General features: G+C 43.9%; 1 protein-coding gene across 1 annotated transcript in view; it reads right to left on the bottom strand.

Moving 5' to 3' along the window:
• Positions 1-73: 73 nt before the first annotated feature.
• Positions 74-18835, bottom strand: part of Mpp4 (MAGUK p55 scaffold protein 4) — a 44124-nt gene continuing 25362 nt past the window's right edge. Inside the window, exons 13-21 of the mRNA XM_059278805.1 lie at positions 18237-18257; positions 14804-14818; positions 12152-12193; positions 9531-9701; positions 8130-8210; positions 4717-4810; positions 3822-3930; positions 2333-2467; positions 74-764 (exon numbers count right to left, since the gene is read on the bottom strand). Of these exons, the coding sequence (XP_059134788.1) occupies positions 573-764; positions 2333-2467; positions 3822-3930; positions 4717-4810; positions 8130-8210; positions 9531-9701; positions 12152-12193; positions 14804-14818; positions 18237-18257 (860 nt within the window). The 3' untranslated portion in view covers positions 74-572. The remainder of the gene's footprint in view (positions 765-2332; positions 2468-3821; positions 3931-4716; positions 4811-8129; positions 8211-9530; positions 9702-12151; positions 12194-14803; positions 14819-18236; positions 18258-18835) is intronic.

The raw sequence follows: 18835 nt of genomic DNA, 5'->3' as shown, positions 1-18835 counted from the left end.
TGATTTGGAAATGACAGTGCCATAGGTTTCCTTATTAGATATGTGTGTTAACCATTCTTGCTGAATTAGTCAACTAGGCACTTTTGTAAAAATAAAATAGAAGACAAAATATTTTACAAAGTAAAATAGTTTCAGCCATTAACTATTTATTATCCGATTTATTCAAGAGAGACTTTAAAAAACTAAATCTCACAAACACCATATGAAATCTGTAATTCTCACATGAATACTGTCACATTTAGAGACTTAGCATTATTCACATGCCTACCATTAGTTCCTATGGGGAGACGATGGAAAAACTTGACCGAGCCGAGTAAGTAGTTCCATATCATTACAAAGTGCTAGTAACAGCCATACAATAAGCTGCAGCACTTCACAGCTGCAGTTCTAATGGGTCAAATGCTGCTGTTTTCTAGTGCAGCTGTTACGCTGGATCCTTAGGACACAATATTAAGCCTCCAGTTTATTTATTTTCAGAGCTGAGGACTGAACCTAGGGCCTTGCTGGGCAAGCGCTCTACCACTGAGCGAAATCCCCAACCCCAAGCCTCCAGTTTTAAACAGGAGACTTGATTAAGACTCAGTGCCAGGAGAAATCCACGCTTCTGGTACCCACTGCGGTTCCTCCTGAGCCTTCTGTATGGCAGACAACAGCTGGGCGCATGCATCCTGCAAGTTGTCATTCACAATCACGTGATCAAAAAACTGGCCAAACTGACTCTCCATTTTTTGAGCTAAATCCTCCATCTCTTGTAGGTCTTCATCCTTCAGGACAGATTGAAAAACACAAGTAAGACAGGCAATAAGACACCAGCTTCTTAGCCAGGCTGGAGGCGCACGCCTTTAATCCCATCACTTGGGAGGCAGAGCCAGGCAGGTCTTTGAGCTCCAGACCAGCCTGATCTACAGAATGAGTTCCAGGATAGCCAGGGCTACACAGAGAAACCCTGTGTGTGTGTGTGGGGGGGGGGGGGGGGGACGATGACACATCAGGTTATACAAAGTTGTGAGGCTATTTATAAACACAATTTATATCAAATATCTCTCCTCTAGATTCTTTTTGCCTTTTTTTTTTCTTATTTTGGATTTGTGAGGCAGAGTCTTGCTATGTAGCCCAGGCTGGCTTTAAACTTGTGATCCTCCTGCTTCTCAAATGCTGAGGTTTCAGGTGTGTGCCAACATGCCCAATAAGAACAGAGTTTTAAAAGCCCCCAAAGACTTAGAAAATACTGTCATATCCATCGACGGTCAGAAAGTCAAACAGGAGAATCATAGTTTCATAGCCACTGGAAAAATATGGAGATAAAAATACTAAGAAGAGATAAGGGATACTATGAAGATACTTTAGGCTTGCTTTGACAGGACATCCTAACATGGAACAATATGGAGATTAGCAATGGCCCCTGTGCAAAGGACATGCAGAGTTGTGAAGCAATCATATTTTTATCTTAGTTTTCAAGGCAAAGAGTACATTTCACAACAATATAAATATAGTCAACACAGCCAGGTGGTGGTGGCACACACCTTTGATCCCAGCACTGGGAGGCAGGAGCAGGCAGATCTCTGTGGGTTTCAGGCCAGCCTGGTCTGTAGAGCGAGTTCCAGGACAGCCAGGGCTACACAAAGAAGCCCTGTGTTGGGGAGAAAAAAATATATATAATTGTATATATATTCAATACTACTGAATTGTATACTTAATATAATAGTTTATTTCTAAAATTTATACATCTATCTATTCTGTGTGTGTGTTATACTCAGTACAGCATTTTAAAAATAAGTAAAAATAATTCAAAAATACAAATAGGCTTATACACACCTTTTGTTAAGCTAAGAAAAAATAGCATCACAATTTATTAAACCTTATTTTAATATCTGTAAACAATAACTAATAATTGTTGGGTTTTTTTTTGGTTTGTTTTTGTTTTGAGGGTTGTTTTGGTTTGATTTTTTTTGTTTTACTTTTGTTTTTTGAGACAGGGTTTCTCTGTGTAGCCCTGGCTGTCCTGGAACTTGACCTGTAAATCAGGCTGGCCTCGAACTCAGGGATTCACCTGCCTCTGCTCTCAAGTGCTGGTAGGATTAAAGGCGTGTGCCACCACCATCTGGTTAAAAGGATGGCTCGTAAAGACATTACTCATTAAAACCTTTAAAGGATTCTGTGGAAATAATAGTGGTTTGGTTGTTTTTTTTTTTTTAACCATTTTGTTGATGTGCTCCTGAGGAGAGGGTTAAGTAAAGACAAAAATAGTGAATGGTCCTCAACCCAGTCCAGCCTGACCATCTTCCCACTTAGCCATAACTGAAAGTGATTCCAGGATTTGTACTCGATTTACCTTGAATTTCATGTCCACAAAGTAGTCAGTAATAATCTTAGCATTTTTCCGAGACTGTTTCATGAAACTCATGTTAGGTGGCTTAATAAATATGACATAGGGCTTCAGTTCATGGGTTCGAGCCAACTGAATATCCTACAGAAAAAATTAAGTGTGCAGTTAAAGACAGACGTGGGCCAGCAGGATAGCTCAGCTGGCAGAAGCACCCGGCCGTGCAAGGCTGCAGAGCCCAGTCCCATCCCTGGAACCCACTGTAGAAGATCGAGCCGACCTGTAAAAACTGTCCTTTGGCTTCCACACAGGCACATTCAAATACACCTCATACATTTTTAAAAATTAAAAATAGAAGTCCTAGCGTCCTGTAGTCAATGTGATCATAGTCTCATGTGTCCCCAAGTTCTCAATTATAAAATCGAAACAACTGAATAATAAACATGGCTCTAGACTCCAAGTTAAAAATCCAAGCCCTTCTTTCTATGACTAGCTATTGAATTATTGAAATAAATCTTATATATGGCAAAATGCTGATTACCGAGAGTAGACTCCTGTGTATGACCTCATACAACACAAACAAAGAAAAATTCAGGAAAGGTCTATTTACCTCACCTCCCTTTCCTCCAGCTAGCACCTCGCATCAGACACCACTTCCACCTTCATGACCCCAACTCTGACTCAGGAAAGAACAAATGGCTTTTCCTCTAATTTTCTTTAGCACACAAAGTATATTCTTAAATGAATAAGGAAAAGTGCAATGATCACAAAACTGGGCCTGGCCAGGTGGTGGTGGATCCCAGCACTCGGGAGGCAGAGCCAGGTGGATCTCTGTGAGTTCGAGGCCAGCCTGGGCTACCAAGTGAGTTCCAGGAAAGGCGCAAAGACAACAGAGGAACCCTGTCTCGAAAAACAAAAAAAAAAAAAAAACAAACAAAAAAAAACAAAAAAAACAAAAAAAGAAAGAAAAGAAAAAAGAAAATTGGGCCTGGATACATACAGATCCTATCTCAGCTAGTGCATCCCTGCTCTTTTCATACGTGGTCCAGGCATGTCATACATGTATGTCAACAATGAGCATTACTTTTGTATAAAGGAATATCTTCACGAGAAGTTTCCTTGACAAGTTTGTGATCAGTGTCAAAGACAGGAAGTGGTTTTGTTTTGTTTTGTTTTGTTTTTTAATGGCTATCCACTCAAGCTCTGGTTCTGGATATGAGAAATAAGACTTCCTCTCCAACTAAAAGCAAAATGTTGCCAATTTGCATTTCAAGGAACAACCTGGCCCTGAGATATGAAAGGTGGTCTTAACCCTAACCCTAACCCTGAGGAACCCTAACCCTAACCCTAACCCTAACCCTAACCCTAACCCTAACCCTCTTAAAAGTCTAGCTGAATAAAACGTCTCAATTAGAGCCTGGGGCATGTGTACAACATAGATTACATTACATGCATTTGTGACTTCAGGGTGATGGGAAATATTCTACCGCAGACCCACCTGAGGCTCCAAATCTATGACACAGATCTTTCCTTCATCAAGGACCGCATGCACAGCATTCACACTAGTTCCATACAGGTGGCCTTTGTACTCACCATACTCCAGCATCCTATAAGAGTAAGACAGGACAGTTCCCCACGAGCAAAATATGAGCAGCAGGAATATGAATTGTGTTCGTTAGTTTTGTTTTTTTGTCAACCTGACTAAGCTAGCGTCACATGGGAAGAGAGACTCTCAGCTGACAGATGGCTTCCATCAGGTTACCTTTAGGCAAGTCTGTGAGGGTGTTTTTTAAATCAATAATTGATACAGGAGGGCCCAGCCCACTACAGGTGGTGTCACCCTGAGCAGGTGGTCTTGGGTTGTGTAAAAATAGGAGCCGAGCAAGCCAGGAGGAGCAAGCCAGTGAGCAGCATTCCTCCATGGCTTCTCCGTTAGCTTCTGCCTCCACGTCCATATCTTGATTTCCTGTCTGGACTTTCCTCGGTGACTGCCTGTGACATGGCTACGGGATCCAAATAAACCCTTTCCTCTCCAAGCTCCTTTGGTCATGGTGTTTCCATAGCAACAGAAAGTTAACTGGGAAACAAATGTGAACTCCAACAGGATGGAATACGTGGCTCTTGCCGGCACAAGAAGAATGAGTAGGTATTCAACAGGAGGGGGAAAAAAAAACAGTAGAAAACCAAGCACTTACCTACTTCTTCAAACTCTCTGAAGCTTGCACCTCAAGTCTGTCCCTTTCCCAAACCTGAACACTTGGATCTAGTACATAAATGCATATTCCTTTCTCAGCTCTTCAGAACTGGGGGGTTACTGCCAACAGCTTTGGCTAATGCATAAAAATGGACTACTGTCAAATAACCAAAAGGAAGAATTGGGTTCCAGACCTTACCTGTGTCCATACATGAGGCTTTCAAATGTTTCCTTTGACACGTAGTGATACTCACGTCCATCCATTTCATAACTCTTTGGGGAACGGGTGGTATCTACAAGAGAAGAGAATGAAAATTTCAGAATCTTCTAAATATTTTGATTTGTTACCAAATGTACACTTGGATAGAGATTCCCAAGTAAAACAAATAAGTGAAGGCATAAACAGATAGACAAGATACTGGAACCAATGTGATAAGAATTGGTGATAAAGTGAGAGTTCCCATGTCAAGTTCCACCAATTACAAACATTTATTTATTGCTCATAGTGTGGGAAAGACTGTATCATAAAAATCAGACAAGGAACCACCTGTTGTTACTTCAAAACAGGCAATGCTGAACTAAATGTGAGGCCTAAAATGCAAACATGCTCCCTCATGGCAATATCAATAGCATCTTTTGTTTAGATAATACACTTCTGATGATCTCATTTTATCTCTCACACTGCTCTCCAGGTACATTATTATTTTACTGATAAGTAACTACAACTTTTGGAGAGTCAGAACTTTGCTCACATTCATAAGACTAATGCTTCCTCCCAGACTGCTTTTTATTACACCAGATTGTTTCAGATTTGAAAGACAGAGAAAACCCACGGCATTCTGCAGTCTTGGTAATTCTTTAATACCAAAGAAAGAGGTTTTGGAGATAAAGAAAGGGGAAAATTGGCCAAGTCTAGGTTCAATTTGATTCTTTGATGTGGCCTCTTTAATTTAGACTCTTTACTTTTATCTTTCAATGGCATCTGGTACAGAATATACAAATTCCCCCAAATACAGAAGAGGGGTTTATTTATTGTCTGTTTATTCAACTAACACATACTATGTGCCTATTACATTCCAGGCATTAGTTTGGGTTCTAGAACTCAAGAACAATGCACCATTCTAATTCTGTATCCTACATGCAGTAATGTTTACTGTTCCATATTCTCTGTTACAACAAATTCCCCTTGAGAATTAAAAAAATCCGCTCTTGCATTCGACAAAGTTTAAGGATAAACTAGAACAATAAAAATGACATGTAAGGAGCTTGAACCAGACCCTCAATGGTCACCCTCCAAAGGGCTGCAGAAGGAGGGATCACCTTGGGGTCATTTTTGCTTTCTCTCTGTTCAACCCCTCTTTGTATCCTTCGGGTTCTATACCTATGCAGTTCCTCCTGTGGTTTCCTACCGAAGACAAGCAGAACCAGCAAAAGTTAAAGCTCCCAAGAGGTAGTGAACTGTGTTATCGTGCTGTGAGATGTTCTGTATGGCAAATGTGTTGCTGATTAGTCAATAAATAAAACACTGATTGGCCATTGGCTAGGCAGGAAGTGTAGGCGGGACAAGGAGGAGAATAAAGCTGGGAAGTGGAAGGCTGAGTCAGAGAGACACTGCCAGCCGCCATGATGACAAACAGCATGTGAAGATGCCGGTAAGCCACGAGCCATGTGGCAAGGTATAGATTTATAGAAATGGATTAATTTAAGTTGTAAGAACAGTTAGCAAGAAGCCTGCCACGGCCATACAGTTTGTAACCAATATAAGTCTCTGTGTTTACTTGGTCGGGTCTGAGAGGCTGTGGGACTGGCAGGTGAGAGAGATTTGTCCTGACTGTGGGCCAGGCAGGAAAACTCTAGCTACATTAGCATGCCAGGATGACTCCTCTGTTGTTCCTGTTGGGTTGCCATTTCGTCTAAAGTCTGTGGACTGTACATAACACGAGGTGTCCATTTTTAAAACTGTTCAATTGATTTAAAAAAAACCAACAGAATACAAGCAATTCTTTCTGCTTTTAATGATGGCTACCTGTGCACTTAAATGTCTGCATTCTGTGGGTATTTTACTTCTAACTAGACTATTGAAAGTGGTGATTCCATTCAAATTTCTCTATTAGATTAATGTTCACTTTTGTATGTGTAATTCACACTTGAGAAGCACGGCCTATCAGAAGGGATCACAGGCAAGAAGGCTGGTCTTCTCCCTCCCCCGGAGCCTTTCATACACTGATGTGTGCTAGGTATTTGACAGGTCTTTCACATTCCTCTTTTAAAGACTTTGATCTGGATGCCTCCAACAACCTCAGCCTCCGTTGTCCCACAGTCTACACGTCATTATGAACCTTCCCTCTGCCTGAAATGAGGGACCTTAAGCCAGAGCTTCTCTAGTGTACGGCAAAGGAAGTTCTCCGGTGTGAGTTTCAAAAATGACTTACTAAAAACTAAACCCTAGTAGAAATACACAATAATGGGGGGGCTGGAGAGGTGGCTCAGTGGTTAACTGCACTGACTGCTCTTCCAGAGGTCCTGAGTTCAATTCCCATTACTTACATGGTGGCTCACAGCTGTTTGTAACTCTAGTTCTAGGGGACCTGACACCCTCACACAGACATACACGCAGGAAAACACCGATGCGCATGAAATAAAAACAAATAAATCATTTAAAAATACACAATAACGTATTAGAATTGCAGTTTTCCAATGTCTTAAAGCTTACACACACACACACACACACACACACACAAAGCTCTCCAAAGGCAATAGAGGAAAGTCTGGGAGACTAGTTCTTTGAAGTTAGGGTGCTGGCAGACTTGGGGCCATGAGTAAAAGGAAATAAGAAAAGTATGATTTGAAAAAAGCCGTAGGTATGTAATAATAGTGCTTAGAAATTTGTATAAAATAATATGGAAATATTAAAAGCTTTAGATAGGGGCTGGAGAGATGGCTCAGCGGTTAAGAGCACTGACTGTTCTTCCAGAGGTCCTGAGTTCAATCCCAGCAACCACATGGTGGCTCACAACCATCTGTAATGAGATCTGGCACCCTCTTCTGGCCTGTAGGTATACATGTAAACAGAATACTGTATACATAATAAATAAATAAATTTAAAAAAAAAAAAAAAAAAAAAAAAAAAAAAAAAAAAAAAAAGCTTTAGATAAAAATAAACAACATAAAGGCCAAGCATAATGCCGAAAAGATAATAAATATTAAATGAATGTTGGCCATTATTACAAATAATATTTCTTAATCTGAATAGTCGTCTATATGACTACTAAGAAAGGGAAGAAAAGGGGCCATGGGGATGGATGGGTCAGTGGGTGGAGATGCTTGCCACCAAGCCTGACCAGGTTGGATTCTCAGAAGTCATCTTGGTGGAAGGAAAGAACTGACTCCCACTTAAAAAGGGAAAGAAAACTCATCTTTCGAAAGCCCAGCCGCGGACACTACACGCTAGTAAATCCACATAGTTATCAAAACAAACATAGGTAGAACTATGTGAGGCCTGGTCCTTACACTTTTACCACAAAGGTGATATGGCCTTGGAAAGTGACATCCGTACATCCAGAGACAAAGTTTTACCAAAACATGAGCCACCAGAAAGAAAACTCAACATACGTGGGACAGCGCTTTGAAAGCGGCTGGGATTCAGCCCGATGAGCTGTCTTCTCAGTTCGTTGACGCCAACGCCAGAAGGTCCTGAACACAGACAGTCACAGCAGAGATAATTAGAGGTGGAGACACAGGGTTGTGTTCTACAACCATCCCTCAGTCACCCTGTGCAGGGCCTCGAGAGCCAATGCTGTTCAGGGAAAGTCTGTCGTAACCCTTCTTATGAGTTGGAACAAAGCAGAAAACTCCTGAGGATTTTCCTGGTGATCCGTGAAATAACACACCACCCCGACATTCAGAGATGGGGTGTGAAATCACAGGGATCTGTCACCCCCAAAAGTCCACTACTGTTGATGTTCTGTTCTGAGACCTCGCTGGGCCCTTCTTTAAATAAAGTCACAATCAGAATGCAGCGCTGTCCCCCATGGATGCTGTAGCATTTCTAACAGGTGCTTGAGTGGGCAGTCTCATGTTCTCCTGGAGGTGGACTGACTGCCCGGCGAGAACCCACAGTGACACAGAGCCTGCGCTTGGAGGAATGCCCTGCTGCTCCACCTGCAAATACAAGGGGTCTTATAACTTCATTTCACAGCCTGCACCACAAGTGATGTAGCTGGGGTGGCTGCCAGGCCTGTTTTGTTCTGCAAGGACCCCACTGCTCCCTCACAACTCAACAAGCCACAATGGCAGTGAGTTATCATTTTCTACGGCTTCAGGGGGCCAGCTTCACAGCGGTCTTGGCCACAAAACCAGATCACCCAAGCCCTTCCCCGTCAAAACTACATCCAGAAGACTTAGATACTTTTTTTTCATTTTGTTTTTTGTTTTTCGATACAGGGTTTCTCTGTGTAGCTTTGGTGCCTGTCCTGGATCTCGCTCTGTAGCCCAGGCTGGCCTCGAACTCACAGAGACCCAACTGGTTCTGCCTCCCGAGTGCTGGGATTAAAGGCATGCGCGCCACCACCGCTGGTTTAGACACTTTCTTTAAAAAAAAAAAAAAAAAAAAAAGGGGGGGGGCTAAAAACTTCTTAAAGAATGGAATTGAAGAGTGTTTTTCTGATATGGAGTCGTGATGCCGTCTAAGGTAGACCACCCATGCTTCTAGACCGAATTCTAAACAGATTTTTTAAAAGTACAGATCAGGTAGAGCCTCATCATATGAAGGCTTGTTAATACACGGGTTCTTACACATCATGGCCTTCCATGTTCAACTGTAGGTCAAAGAGGAGGCCGAGAAGGCAAAGAAAGCTTGCCTCTGAAAGCTTTCTTACGCACACAAACCGGCTCTCCAAGCGGATCTACACGGAGGGCCGCGGAGAGCGCTGCTTTTACTGTGACTGCCAACACCAAACATTCACTCTCCAAGGACAACTGCCCGGGGCCGAGCAGAGAGCCTGAGGGCCGTACCCACGAACACGACGAGGCGGTGCTTGTCTGCCGGCTGCCGCTGGTACCTCGCCACCTCCTCGTAAGGGGCACCTGCGGCACTGTAGCAGCTGCAGGAGCATCCCATGTTGGCGTGCAGCTGGGTGAAGTGCGACTTCCTGCGGCAGAGGCGCATGCTGCGGCGGAAGCCGGCTGAAGGGGGAGGCGATGCACAAAACGTCAGAGGCAGGACAGGACGGTTACGGGCCTTGAGAAGCAGACAGTGAGCCGGGTGCAGCGGTGCACACCTGTAGGTGCACACCTGTAATCCCAGCACTCGGGAGGCAGAGGCAGGCGGATCTCTGCGAGTGCGAGACCAGCCTGGTCTACAGAGCGAGATCCAGGACAGCCACATAATGAGACCTTGTCTCAAAAAACAAAACAAAACAAAACAAAAAAACCTAAACAAAATAGAAGAAGCAGATAGTGATGTTCCACGAGGTATCCGTAAGTGGCATCTAGCATCCACTGTTAGGTGATAGGGATACAGTGATCAACTAAACCAGGCCATATTCTCGTGAAATTTACAATTCTTGGAGGAGGAAACACAAAACATGAAGAATAAAAGTAAACCCTCAGAAAAAAATGGTGAGAAGTCAGAGTGATGGGTAGTTCATTGGGAAGGGCAGTTCAGTTAAAAGAAAAGAAAAAAGAAAGCGAGCCAGCAACACGCAGTGGGCTGAGTGTGTCAGGGGTGAGCCAAGGCGGTGTCTGCAGGACAGAACAAATGACAGGAGACAGAGAGGGGGCTCGGGAGGGCAGAGAGCTCTGAATAACTACACGGCAGCGAGCAACAAGCAGGCGGGGAAAGCCAGTGCTGAGGAAGGAGCCAAGGCCAGACCACACAGGGCCTTAATGCTGTGCTGGGTGGTGGCTGGCTGTAAAGAGAAGCCTGGATTATGTTTCTAGAAGATTCCTTCGGTTGCTGTAGAGAGGATGCAAACTGTAAGAGGAGACCAACAGCCTCAGGGGGAGCAGTTAGGAGCTTCCCGCAGTAGCTCTGAGGCCAGGGTGGAAACACTAGGTAGGCTCCTCATTCCCCTTTTTCAGCTGGACACACCAAGACGCAGACAGCTTAGGTGGTTAGGTAGGATGGTAGTATAGTCTGCAAAGTTAGGACCAGCAGGTTTTCTGTACCCCGATAGTAGGTTTCTCCACAGACACAATAAACCAGATCGAGTGGAATTGGAAAAGCAAAAGAACGGGTTTATTCTGAGCAAAGCAACTCCCAGGTGAGTTCTCCAGCCCCCAGAGATCGAGGCAGGGGAAGTCACGTGCCCGAACCAAAGCAGGGAGCTTAAATACCCTGTAGGCCAGGGATGATGACGTGTCCTCCATAAGCTGGGCCTGTGCCCAAGTGTGGGATGCCTCAGGTAGGGACTTGGGCAGCTGGCGACCTCAGGGTGGAACTGACCACAGTCGCCAAGAGTACGGAACTGGGCCTTTTTAACAGCTCTTCTCCATTAGAGAGTCTCTGAGAGGGCGGGGTTTGGAGAGAGGAAAAAAAATGGGGCCCTCCAGGCCAAGCAGGAGCGAGCTGGAGATTCCAGCCGAACAAGACCCCCTAATCATTATTCCTGACTGAATTCTTAGACTCCTTTTCCTGCCACAGAATCAAGCGCCTTTTGGGAATTTCCACAGCTGTTTGCAGGTCCTCTCTGAAGGTAAAGCTAGAAACTGCATGTGCATTTATAGATACACAAACACATTTATATTTTATATCGATCTCTATTGAAAACTCCGGGCCCCCACCAGCCCCTACAATATAAAGGCTACACTACAGTTCTCACTGTAGATTTTCTTCTCATTTGCAGCTCCCTTCTCAGCCCTGGCTCTTACTGTCCTCAACACACTCTCCTATATCAACAACAGCCTGGGGGTCACCTCGGCAGAGGTTGTGGGGTATCCGAGCCTGTAGATAGCAGCTGCTGCTGCCTCTGTCTCCTCTGGCATGAGCACTGGGCCAGGCCACTGCTGTCCGAGGATTCCCTCCTGGCCCTGCTCAGGCTCCTTATCCACAACCTTTGTGCAGCCGCTTACTCTGCTCAGCCTTACTTAGCAGCATTGAGATCGATAATTCCGGAAGCAAGGCGCAAAGGCAGGTGCTTATGTCTTACTCTCCTCCAACCATCCCAAAGTGCGCCCAGGCTTGGGGCCAACGTTCTAGATTTCAGACTGCAGCTCTGTGCCTCTCCCCTGCCTGGTGAAAAAGGGGGTCCAGGGTGGTTTTAATCGGGGAGGCCCTGCTCCTTTAGAGAGCTCTGCTCAGGTGACAGATTCTAGAAATTTGGACATAAAAGCTGGCTCTAGTAGCCATGAAACTGTCTCTTTAAAGTAAGACAGGCTTTAAAGTAAAAACAGTCTGGGGGAAAAAATGAGCAGATGTATGTCTGACAAATAATTAAAAAGATATCCAGTGAAATTAGATAATAACAATGAGTAATCAATAGAACAGATTATGGATGAGGAAAAGCAGACAGAGGGAAGTCAGAACAAACAGCTTGGAGAGATTCCTCAATCGGCAGCTTTCCGCAAAGACGTCCGGATAGTGGGAATAGCACTTAAAAGCAACAGACGCACACCCCTTACCAGCCGACACCTACCGATAAAGAACTTCTGGCCGTTGCCAACAAACTCCTCTTTAGCTGGAACACAGAGAATGGAGAACACGTGAGGACCAGACAGTAATACAACCAGCAGATGCATGGCCTCATCTTCTGGGTTCAGGTGACGCTCTCTGGGGGTGGCATTACCCTTGGGCAGCATTCTACAATGTTCTCTGAACTTCCCTCCCCCCAATGCTCTTATGCACTCTGTTTAGCATTTTAGGATTTGTCTAGAATGACTGAGACTAGACAGCTATTTTAGGCCTGATTAAAGTTGTGAGACAGAAGCTGGACATGGTACACACTGATAATCCCAACACTCACGAGGCTAGAACAGGAGGACCACCATTTTGTGTCAAGCTTGAGCTTTATATTGAGAACTTGTCTTAAAAAAATCCCAGCACTCGGGAGGCAGAGGCAGGCGGATCTCTGTGAGTTCAAGGCCAGCCTGGACTACAGAGGGAGTTCCAGGAAAGGCTCTAAAACTACACAGAGAAACCCTATCTTGAAAAACCAAAAAAAAAAAAAAAAAAAAAACCAAACAAACAAAAAAACCAAGATACTGAGTTATAGTAAAGACATAAATACTGGTTATACATTTTCAAACACATCCTACAAAATCTGATGTTACAAAAATAAGAAACAAGCTGACTTTAGCTTTTACCTGAAGACGGTGGTCTTGCTGGCCCTGTAGTAATGTTGTTGTGGTGGTTTCGATGAAAATGACTAGTATAGGCCCATAGGGAGTGGCACTATTGGAAGGTGTGGCCTTATTGGAGGAGGTGTGTCACTGGGGGTGGGTTTTGAGGCTTCAGATGCTTGAGTTAGGCCTAGTGTCTCTCTTTTCCTGCTGCTGCTGATTCATATGTAGAACTCTCAGCTCCTCTCCAGCACCATGTCTGCCTGCATGCTGTCATGTTTCCCGCCATGATGATAATGGACTAAACCTCTGAACTGTAAGCCAGACCCAGTTAAGTGTTTTCCTTTATAGGAGCTGCTGTGGTTGTGATGTCTCTCACAGCAATAGACACCCTGACTAAGACAGCTTTGACAGACAGTTTAAATTGTCAATATGAGACATAGAGTCGCCTGGGAAGAACAATCAGTTAGGACCTGTCAAGATCATCCAGGCCTGTGGGCACATATGTGGGGACTATCTTCATTACATTAACTGAGGTGAGGAAACCCACCCATTTGGGGCAACAGTCCTCCTTGGTTTGGGTCTCAGACTACATAAGGATGGAGAACGTGATCTGAGCACATGCATGTATTTCTCTCTGCCCTTGACAGTGGCTGTGACTAGCCGCTTGAAGTTCCTGCCTCAACTTCCCCACAGTGACACACTGCAGTGTAGAACTGTAAGCTAAAGAGCCCCTTTCTCCCTGAAGCTGCTTCTGTCAAAATATTTTCTCACAGAAACAGGGACCGCAGCTAGGGCAGAGGTGTTACTGGGTCTTCATTTCCTCCCGTAAAAAGTGGTTTGTTCATTTTCTAAAAAGCAGCACTTGCTCTGGGGTGGCCAGGAACACCCGAGACAAAGGAGGGAAGATGCCCAGCCCCCACAGCCTCCAGGGCTGGTTCGGGCTCCTGTTTCTGCTTCTCCTTAGAACTCTGAAATTTGGCTATAAACTCTAGGAAATCTTATAAAAACCAGTTTCGAGTTATTTTTATTTAAACCCCTTTCAGTTTAAACAGATGTTTTGATTACTGATATAATGAACATCAAGCATTTGTTCATAGGATGAACTCACAGAGACAACCTTCCTTCTTTAACTTTCTTTTTAAGAATTGTTTTGTTTGTTACGACAAGGCCTCGGGTAGTCTAGGCTGGCATCAAATTTGCTATGTAGCTGAGGGTGACCTTGAACTCGTGATCCTCCTGCCGCCGCCGCCATCCAAGTGCTGAAATTATACGCATATGCTACTGTCCCTGACCTTAAGAATGCATTTTAAAATAGAAAGAAGACACCAGGGGCTGGAGAAATGGCTCTGTGGGGAAGAGAGCCCGCTGCTCTTCCAGAGGACTTGTGTTCCCAGCACCTATGTGGGCAGCTCACAACCACCTGTAACTCCAGCTCCAAGGGATGTGATGCCCTCTTCCGGCCTCCACAAGCGCCCGTGTACACATGGCATACACTCACACAAGCACACACACATAAATAAAAGTTAAAACAAATCTGAAAAAAAAAAAAGAAAAGAACACTATCAATCCCATCTAGTGACTAGTCACATTTTTCTCTGTTATGTAGACACGTTCACAAGGAAATCTCACTAACATGTGGATTCATAAAGCTTCATCGCCTTCATCACTCATTTAAAATGTTTTCTATGAAACTGACTAGTTATTGATCTGACCTTTAAAAAAGTCATCTCTTCTTTTTTTTTTGTTTTTTTGTTTTTTTGTTTTTTCAAGACAGGGTTTCTCTGTGTAGCTTTGTGCCTTTCCTGGAACTCGCTTGTTAGCCCAGGCTGGCCTCGAACTCACAGAGATCTGCCTGGCTCTGCCTCCCGAGTGCTGGGATTAAAAGCGTGCGCCACCACTGCCCAGCAAGTCATTTCTTCTTGAAAGTATGCTGCCACCTTGGGACAGCGAAAGACCTCGAGCGTAGCACTACGTGGTACACACAGGAGATAAAAATGTATACTTGCCTTCTGCAAGTTCCTCTGGATAGTAGAGCAAGTACAGAAAGAAACATGAAAAATGAATCTTGCAAAGATTGATTTAACCATTAAATAAATGTGAACGACGCAGCAGGGAAGACGTGTCACCATTAGCAAAAGCTCTAACTCAGCAAGGCAGATGAAAGCCACACCGTTGGGACTCAGAAACCTATGTGATCTGACTCTACCATTGGGGGACAGGAATTTGTCCTGCAAGTTGTGTATCAACACTGTCCCTGAAGGTGGTGTTCATTCATGAAGACTACTGATTGGCACAAAACTGTACTTGAAAGAAAAAAACAGGAAGGCAATGGCTTTGAGTCTTCTCTCTCCTCTCCACAGCCATATTGCCACATTCCTGGGAAGGGTGTTAGTTAGGCAGATGGGCAGACTCTACGCTGGCCTGACGTCATCATCCCTCCACCCTGGCTGGCCTAACACACACACACACACACACACACACACACACACACACACACACCACACCACACACACACACCACACTTTCTTCTCCAGCTGGTCCTATGAAGACTGAGGTGGTGGGGTGGGGTGCTGTCTGAACACAGAGCAAATTGTTTGGGTATTTTTGCTTGTTGTTATCTAGACATATTCAAGTGGCTGGATTTTCTGCTGCTGTTGTTACATGATTTTTCTAGTTAAATAGGCTGTATCACTGCCTCCTGGAGAGATTCAAGAAGGTCACATTATAGTTCACTCAGAGGCAGAGGCAGAAACTGAAGAGCTGTAACTAGTCACTAAGTTGTCTAAGCAACAGGAGTATCATGAATGACTGCCAAGGGTTATCTACTTAGAAGACATGCCAGCTGGGCACTAGCGACTCCTTAATTGAGCTCTTAAGAGAGCCAAATTGAAAAGCATTCTTAAGAGCGCTTCGTTAGCTGCATGCTTTCCTTGGACGTGCTGGTCTTAGGGAGCCAGCAGCTGGCCACCCCTGTGAATGATTTCATAACCACAGCATCAGCTAACGCCCATGTAGTGCTCACTGTACGCTCGGCTCTGTTCTGAACGCCCTACTTGTGGAGAGTGTTGCTCACTTTAGAGATGTGGAACCTGAAGGCCAAAGAGGTGGATGGCCACAGAGCCCACGGTCATATTTGGACCACGTGGCTCCGGTTTATAGTGTGCCCACTCCAAGCCTCTCCTTTCACTGACCCTGTGAATATCTCTAGGTCTCGGGTATCACTTTGGAGGGCAGAACATTTTCCGGGAAAAATGATGAGATGACCAGAACAAAGAAGGATGGGTATAATCTAAAAATATTCATATGAACCAACCACAAACTCTGAGCCAAGTACAGAAAATTAAATTATCCATAATGGGCCAGCCATCTCATGGAAAACAGGCATTTAGAAAAAAAAAACATAAGTAGTAAATAAATAAAGTTAAGTGGTTCGCAACTTCATCTGCCTTCATGAGTCTTTAGTGATGAATACTATAGTGACCTCTTTATACTTTTTTTTAAAAAAAGATTTACTTACTTATGTATATGAATGCTTGCCTGCATGTATGCATGTGTACCTTGTACATGGAAATAGTATGTGAAAGCCAGAAGAGGGCACCAGATCTCCTGGAGCTGGAGTTACAGATGGTTGTGAGTCACCATATGGGTGATGGGGATTGAACCCAGGTCCTCTGCAAGAGCAGCAAGTGCTCTTAACCACTTGGCCATCTCTGGCTCCAGATCTCTCTATGTGCAGGAAATGAATTCATAGGAGAAATAATCTATCACACATCTAATTATAAAAGGTTGATACAATGTCCTGACTTTATTGTCAAGGAAATTTTTTAACAAAGCCATTCATATTTGAAAAGTATATATATATATCAAATATAAATTCTTCAGCATAATTTTTCCAGCAGATTGAAGAAACTACTAGACACTGATATTTACTTCACATGATGAAGCACTGGTTTTGAAAGAAGTGAGAGGACCAGTGGATATTCCTTATAGAAGTACAGAAGAGCATTGAGCAAAGGGGCAGGTGGACTTTGACATGGACCAGTGAATATTCCCTATAGAAGTGCAGAAGAGCACAGAGCAAGGGGCAGGTGGACTTTGACATTCAAGTGTTGCTGAGTGATGATGGGCTAGTTTATGTACACGTGGTAAAAGGGGGGGCTGCCTCAGTTAAAGTAGAGACAATACACCAAGAACTGTAGAGACTGAGGAACAGGAAAACTGGGGATCAAGTTAATAGCACACTCGGACAGGTTGCCCATTTAAACACAGAAACCAGTCACACTATAGGATCTATTCTGCTACGAATGAAGTCAATGGTATTTTGAAAAACAGATCATGGAAAGTGCCTTAATTATTACAAGTAATCTATCAACCAAAAAAAGAAAGAAAGCTTATTCTTCATAAACACTGGACTTCCCATCCTCTTTGCTGTCCATGTGGACTGGAGTGTGGAAAATTAAGGCTACAGTAGCTACAAGGCAATGTCTTGATTCTGAGACACCAGAATGACTGCCTTCTTTGTGTGAGTGTGAGTGTGTGAGCATGAGTGTGAGTGTGTGTGTGTGTGTGTGTGTGTGTGCAGGCACACATTCTTGAGAGGGAGCATGTGTGCCACAGTCGCGTGTGGAAGTGTGAGTACAAGCTGAGGTGCGTGTCCTCACCTTCCACCCTGTCTGGAGCCATCTCTTGGTTACCCTGCACTGTCTGTGCCAGGCTAGCTGGCCTGCAAGCTTCTGGGGAGTCTCTTGTCGCTGCCTCACATTTCAACACAGGAGCACTCTGATTACAGAGGCACACCACTGTGCCTGGCTTTACAGGAGCTATAGGGATTCAAACTTAGGTCCTCACACTTACATGGCAAGGTCTTTATCCACGGAGCCATCTCCCCTGCCTTCTATGCATATGGATTATAAACGTTAACATCGCTATCATGTATTAAAGGGACACTTATTTGTAACTGCAATTATTGTCGCCCAGTGGGAACACATGTGGGTCTAGAGACAACCCTTTATGGTGCGAGATGGTTGATACACCGCAGGACACTGGCATTCCTAATCCAACAAGTCAGAGGATGCTACTACTCTCAATGGTTGCAACAATCAAAAACTGCCCCATGGAAATCCAGCTGCAGCCTCATCTAGGACAGCCCTGGTCCTGTGAGAAGCAACTGGGTAGGTGAAATTACAGTATTTCATAAATAAATACAGTTTCAGTTCATATCTGAAGCCTGAAACGTATTTGGAGACATGCATAGGTAATAAAGAGCTACTGTAGTGAGGCAAAGGAACCTAGAAGTCATCTCACATGGTTTTAGATCTCTATTCTTTTACTGTCTCATTTAAACAGCTGCCATGTTATATCTCTAAATATGTTTAAATTATACCAAAACATAGAATATACATTTAAAAGTTAGTACTAAATATGCATTTTTTAACTTACCCGATTCAAAAGTCTCCTCATCTGTGGTTTTCAGTGGAGGTGAAAAGCAAAATGATCATTACATGGCTGTCCTCAGCAAGTCTACGTTTTAGCAGGGTAAGTCTGCTCCATGCTTCTGCCCATGCACTACCTTTAAAGTGTCTTTATTAGATCACAATCAAGTCAGTGTTAGCTTTATGGCATACATATGTCTTAAATGAGATAGACTGCATTCAATATTATAGTGGGCTATAATAACCAAGAGGGATGCAGCATTAAATAAAGAAATAAAATAATGGGAGAGAAGAAAATAAGTTTAAAAAGTGGAACGCCATAGGCAACTCCTCCAGACGGCTGGATGTGGTGCAGGGACTGCTCCAGGGGTCAGCAGGGTAGATGTGTACACTCCCTGCAGAGTCAAGTTCTCCCCGCCAGAGGGAATAGGAAGGGGAGTGAATTAAAGAATGGCTGGCTTGAGCAGACTTGTTCAAGTGATGAGATAAGCCAACCTCAGTAGTTAAAACAACTTTGGCTGTTCTCATAAACTTATGTATTCAGTTCTGTATGTGAGAGAGGAGAGAGATGGAGAGAGAGAGCACTGTGAAAGGATGTGCGCTTCT

This window comes from Peromyscus eremicus, chromosome 13 (genome assembly GCF_949786415.1).
Source record: "Peromyscus eremicus chromosome 13, PerEre_H2_v1, whole genome shotgun sequence".
Classification (NCBI taxonomy): domain Eukaryota; kingdom Metazoa; phylum Chordata; class Mammalia; order Rodentia; family Cricetidae; genus Peromyscus; species Peromyscus eremicus.
This window is presented reverse-complemented; position numbering and strand designations above follow the sequence as displayed.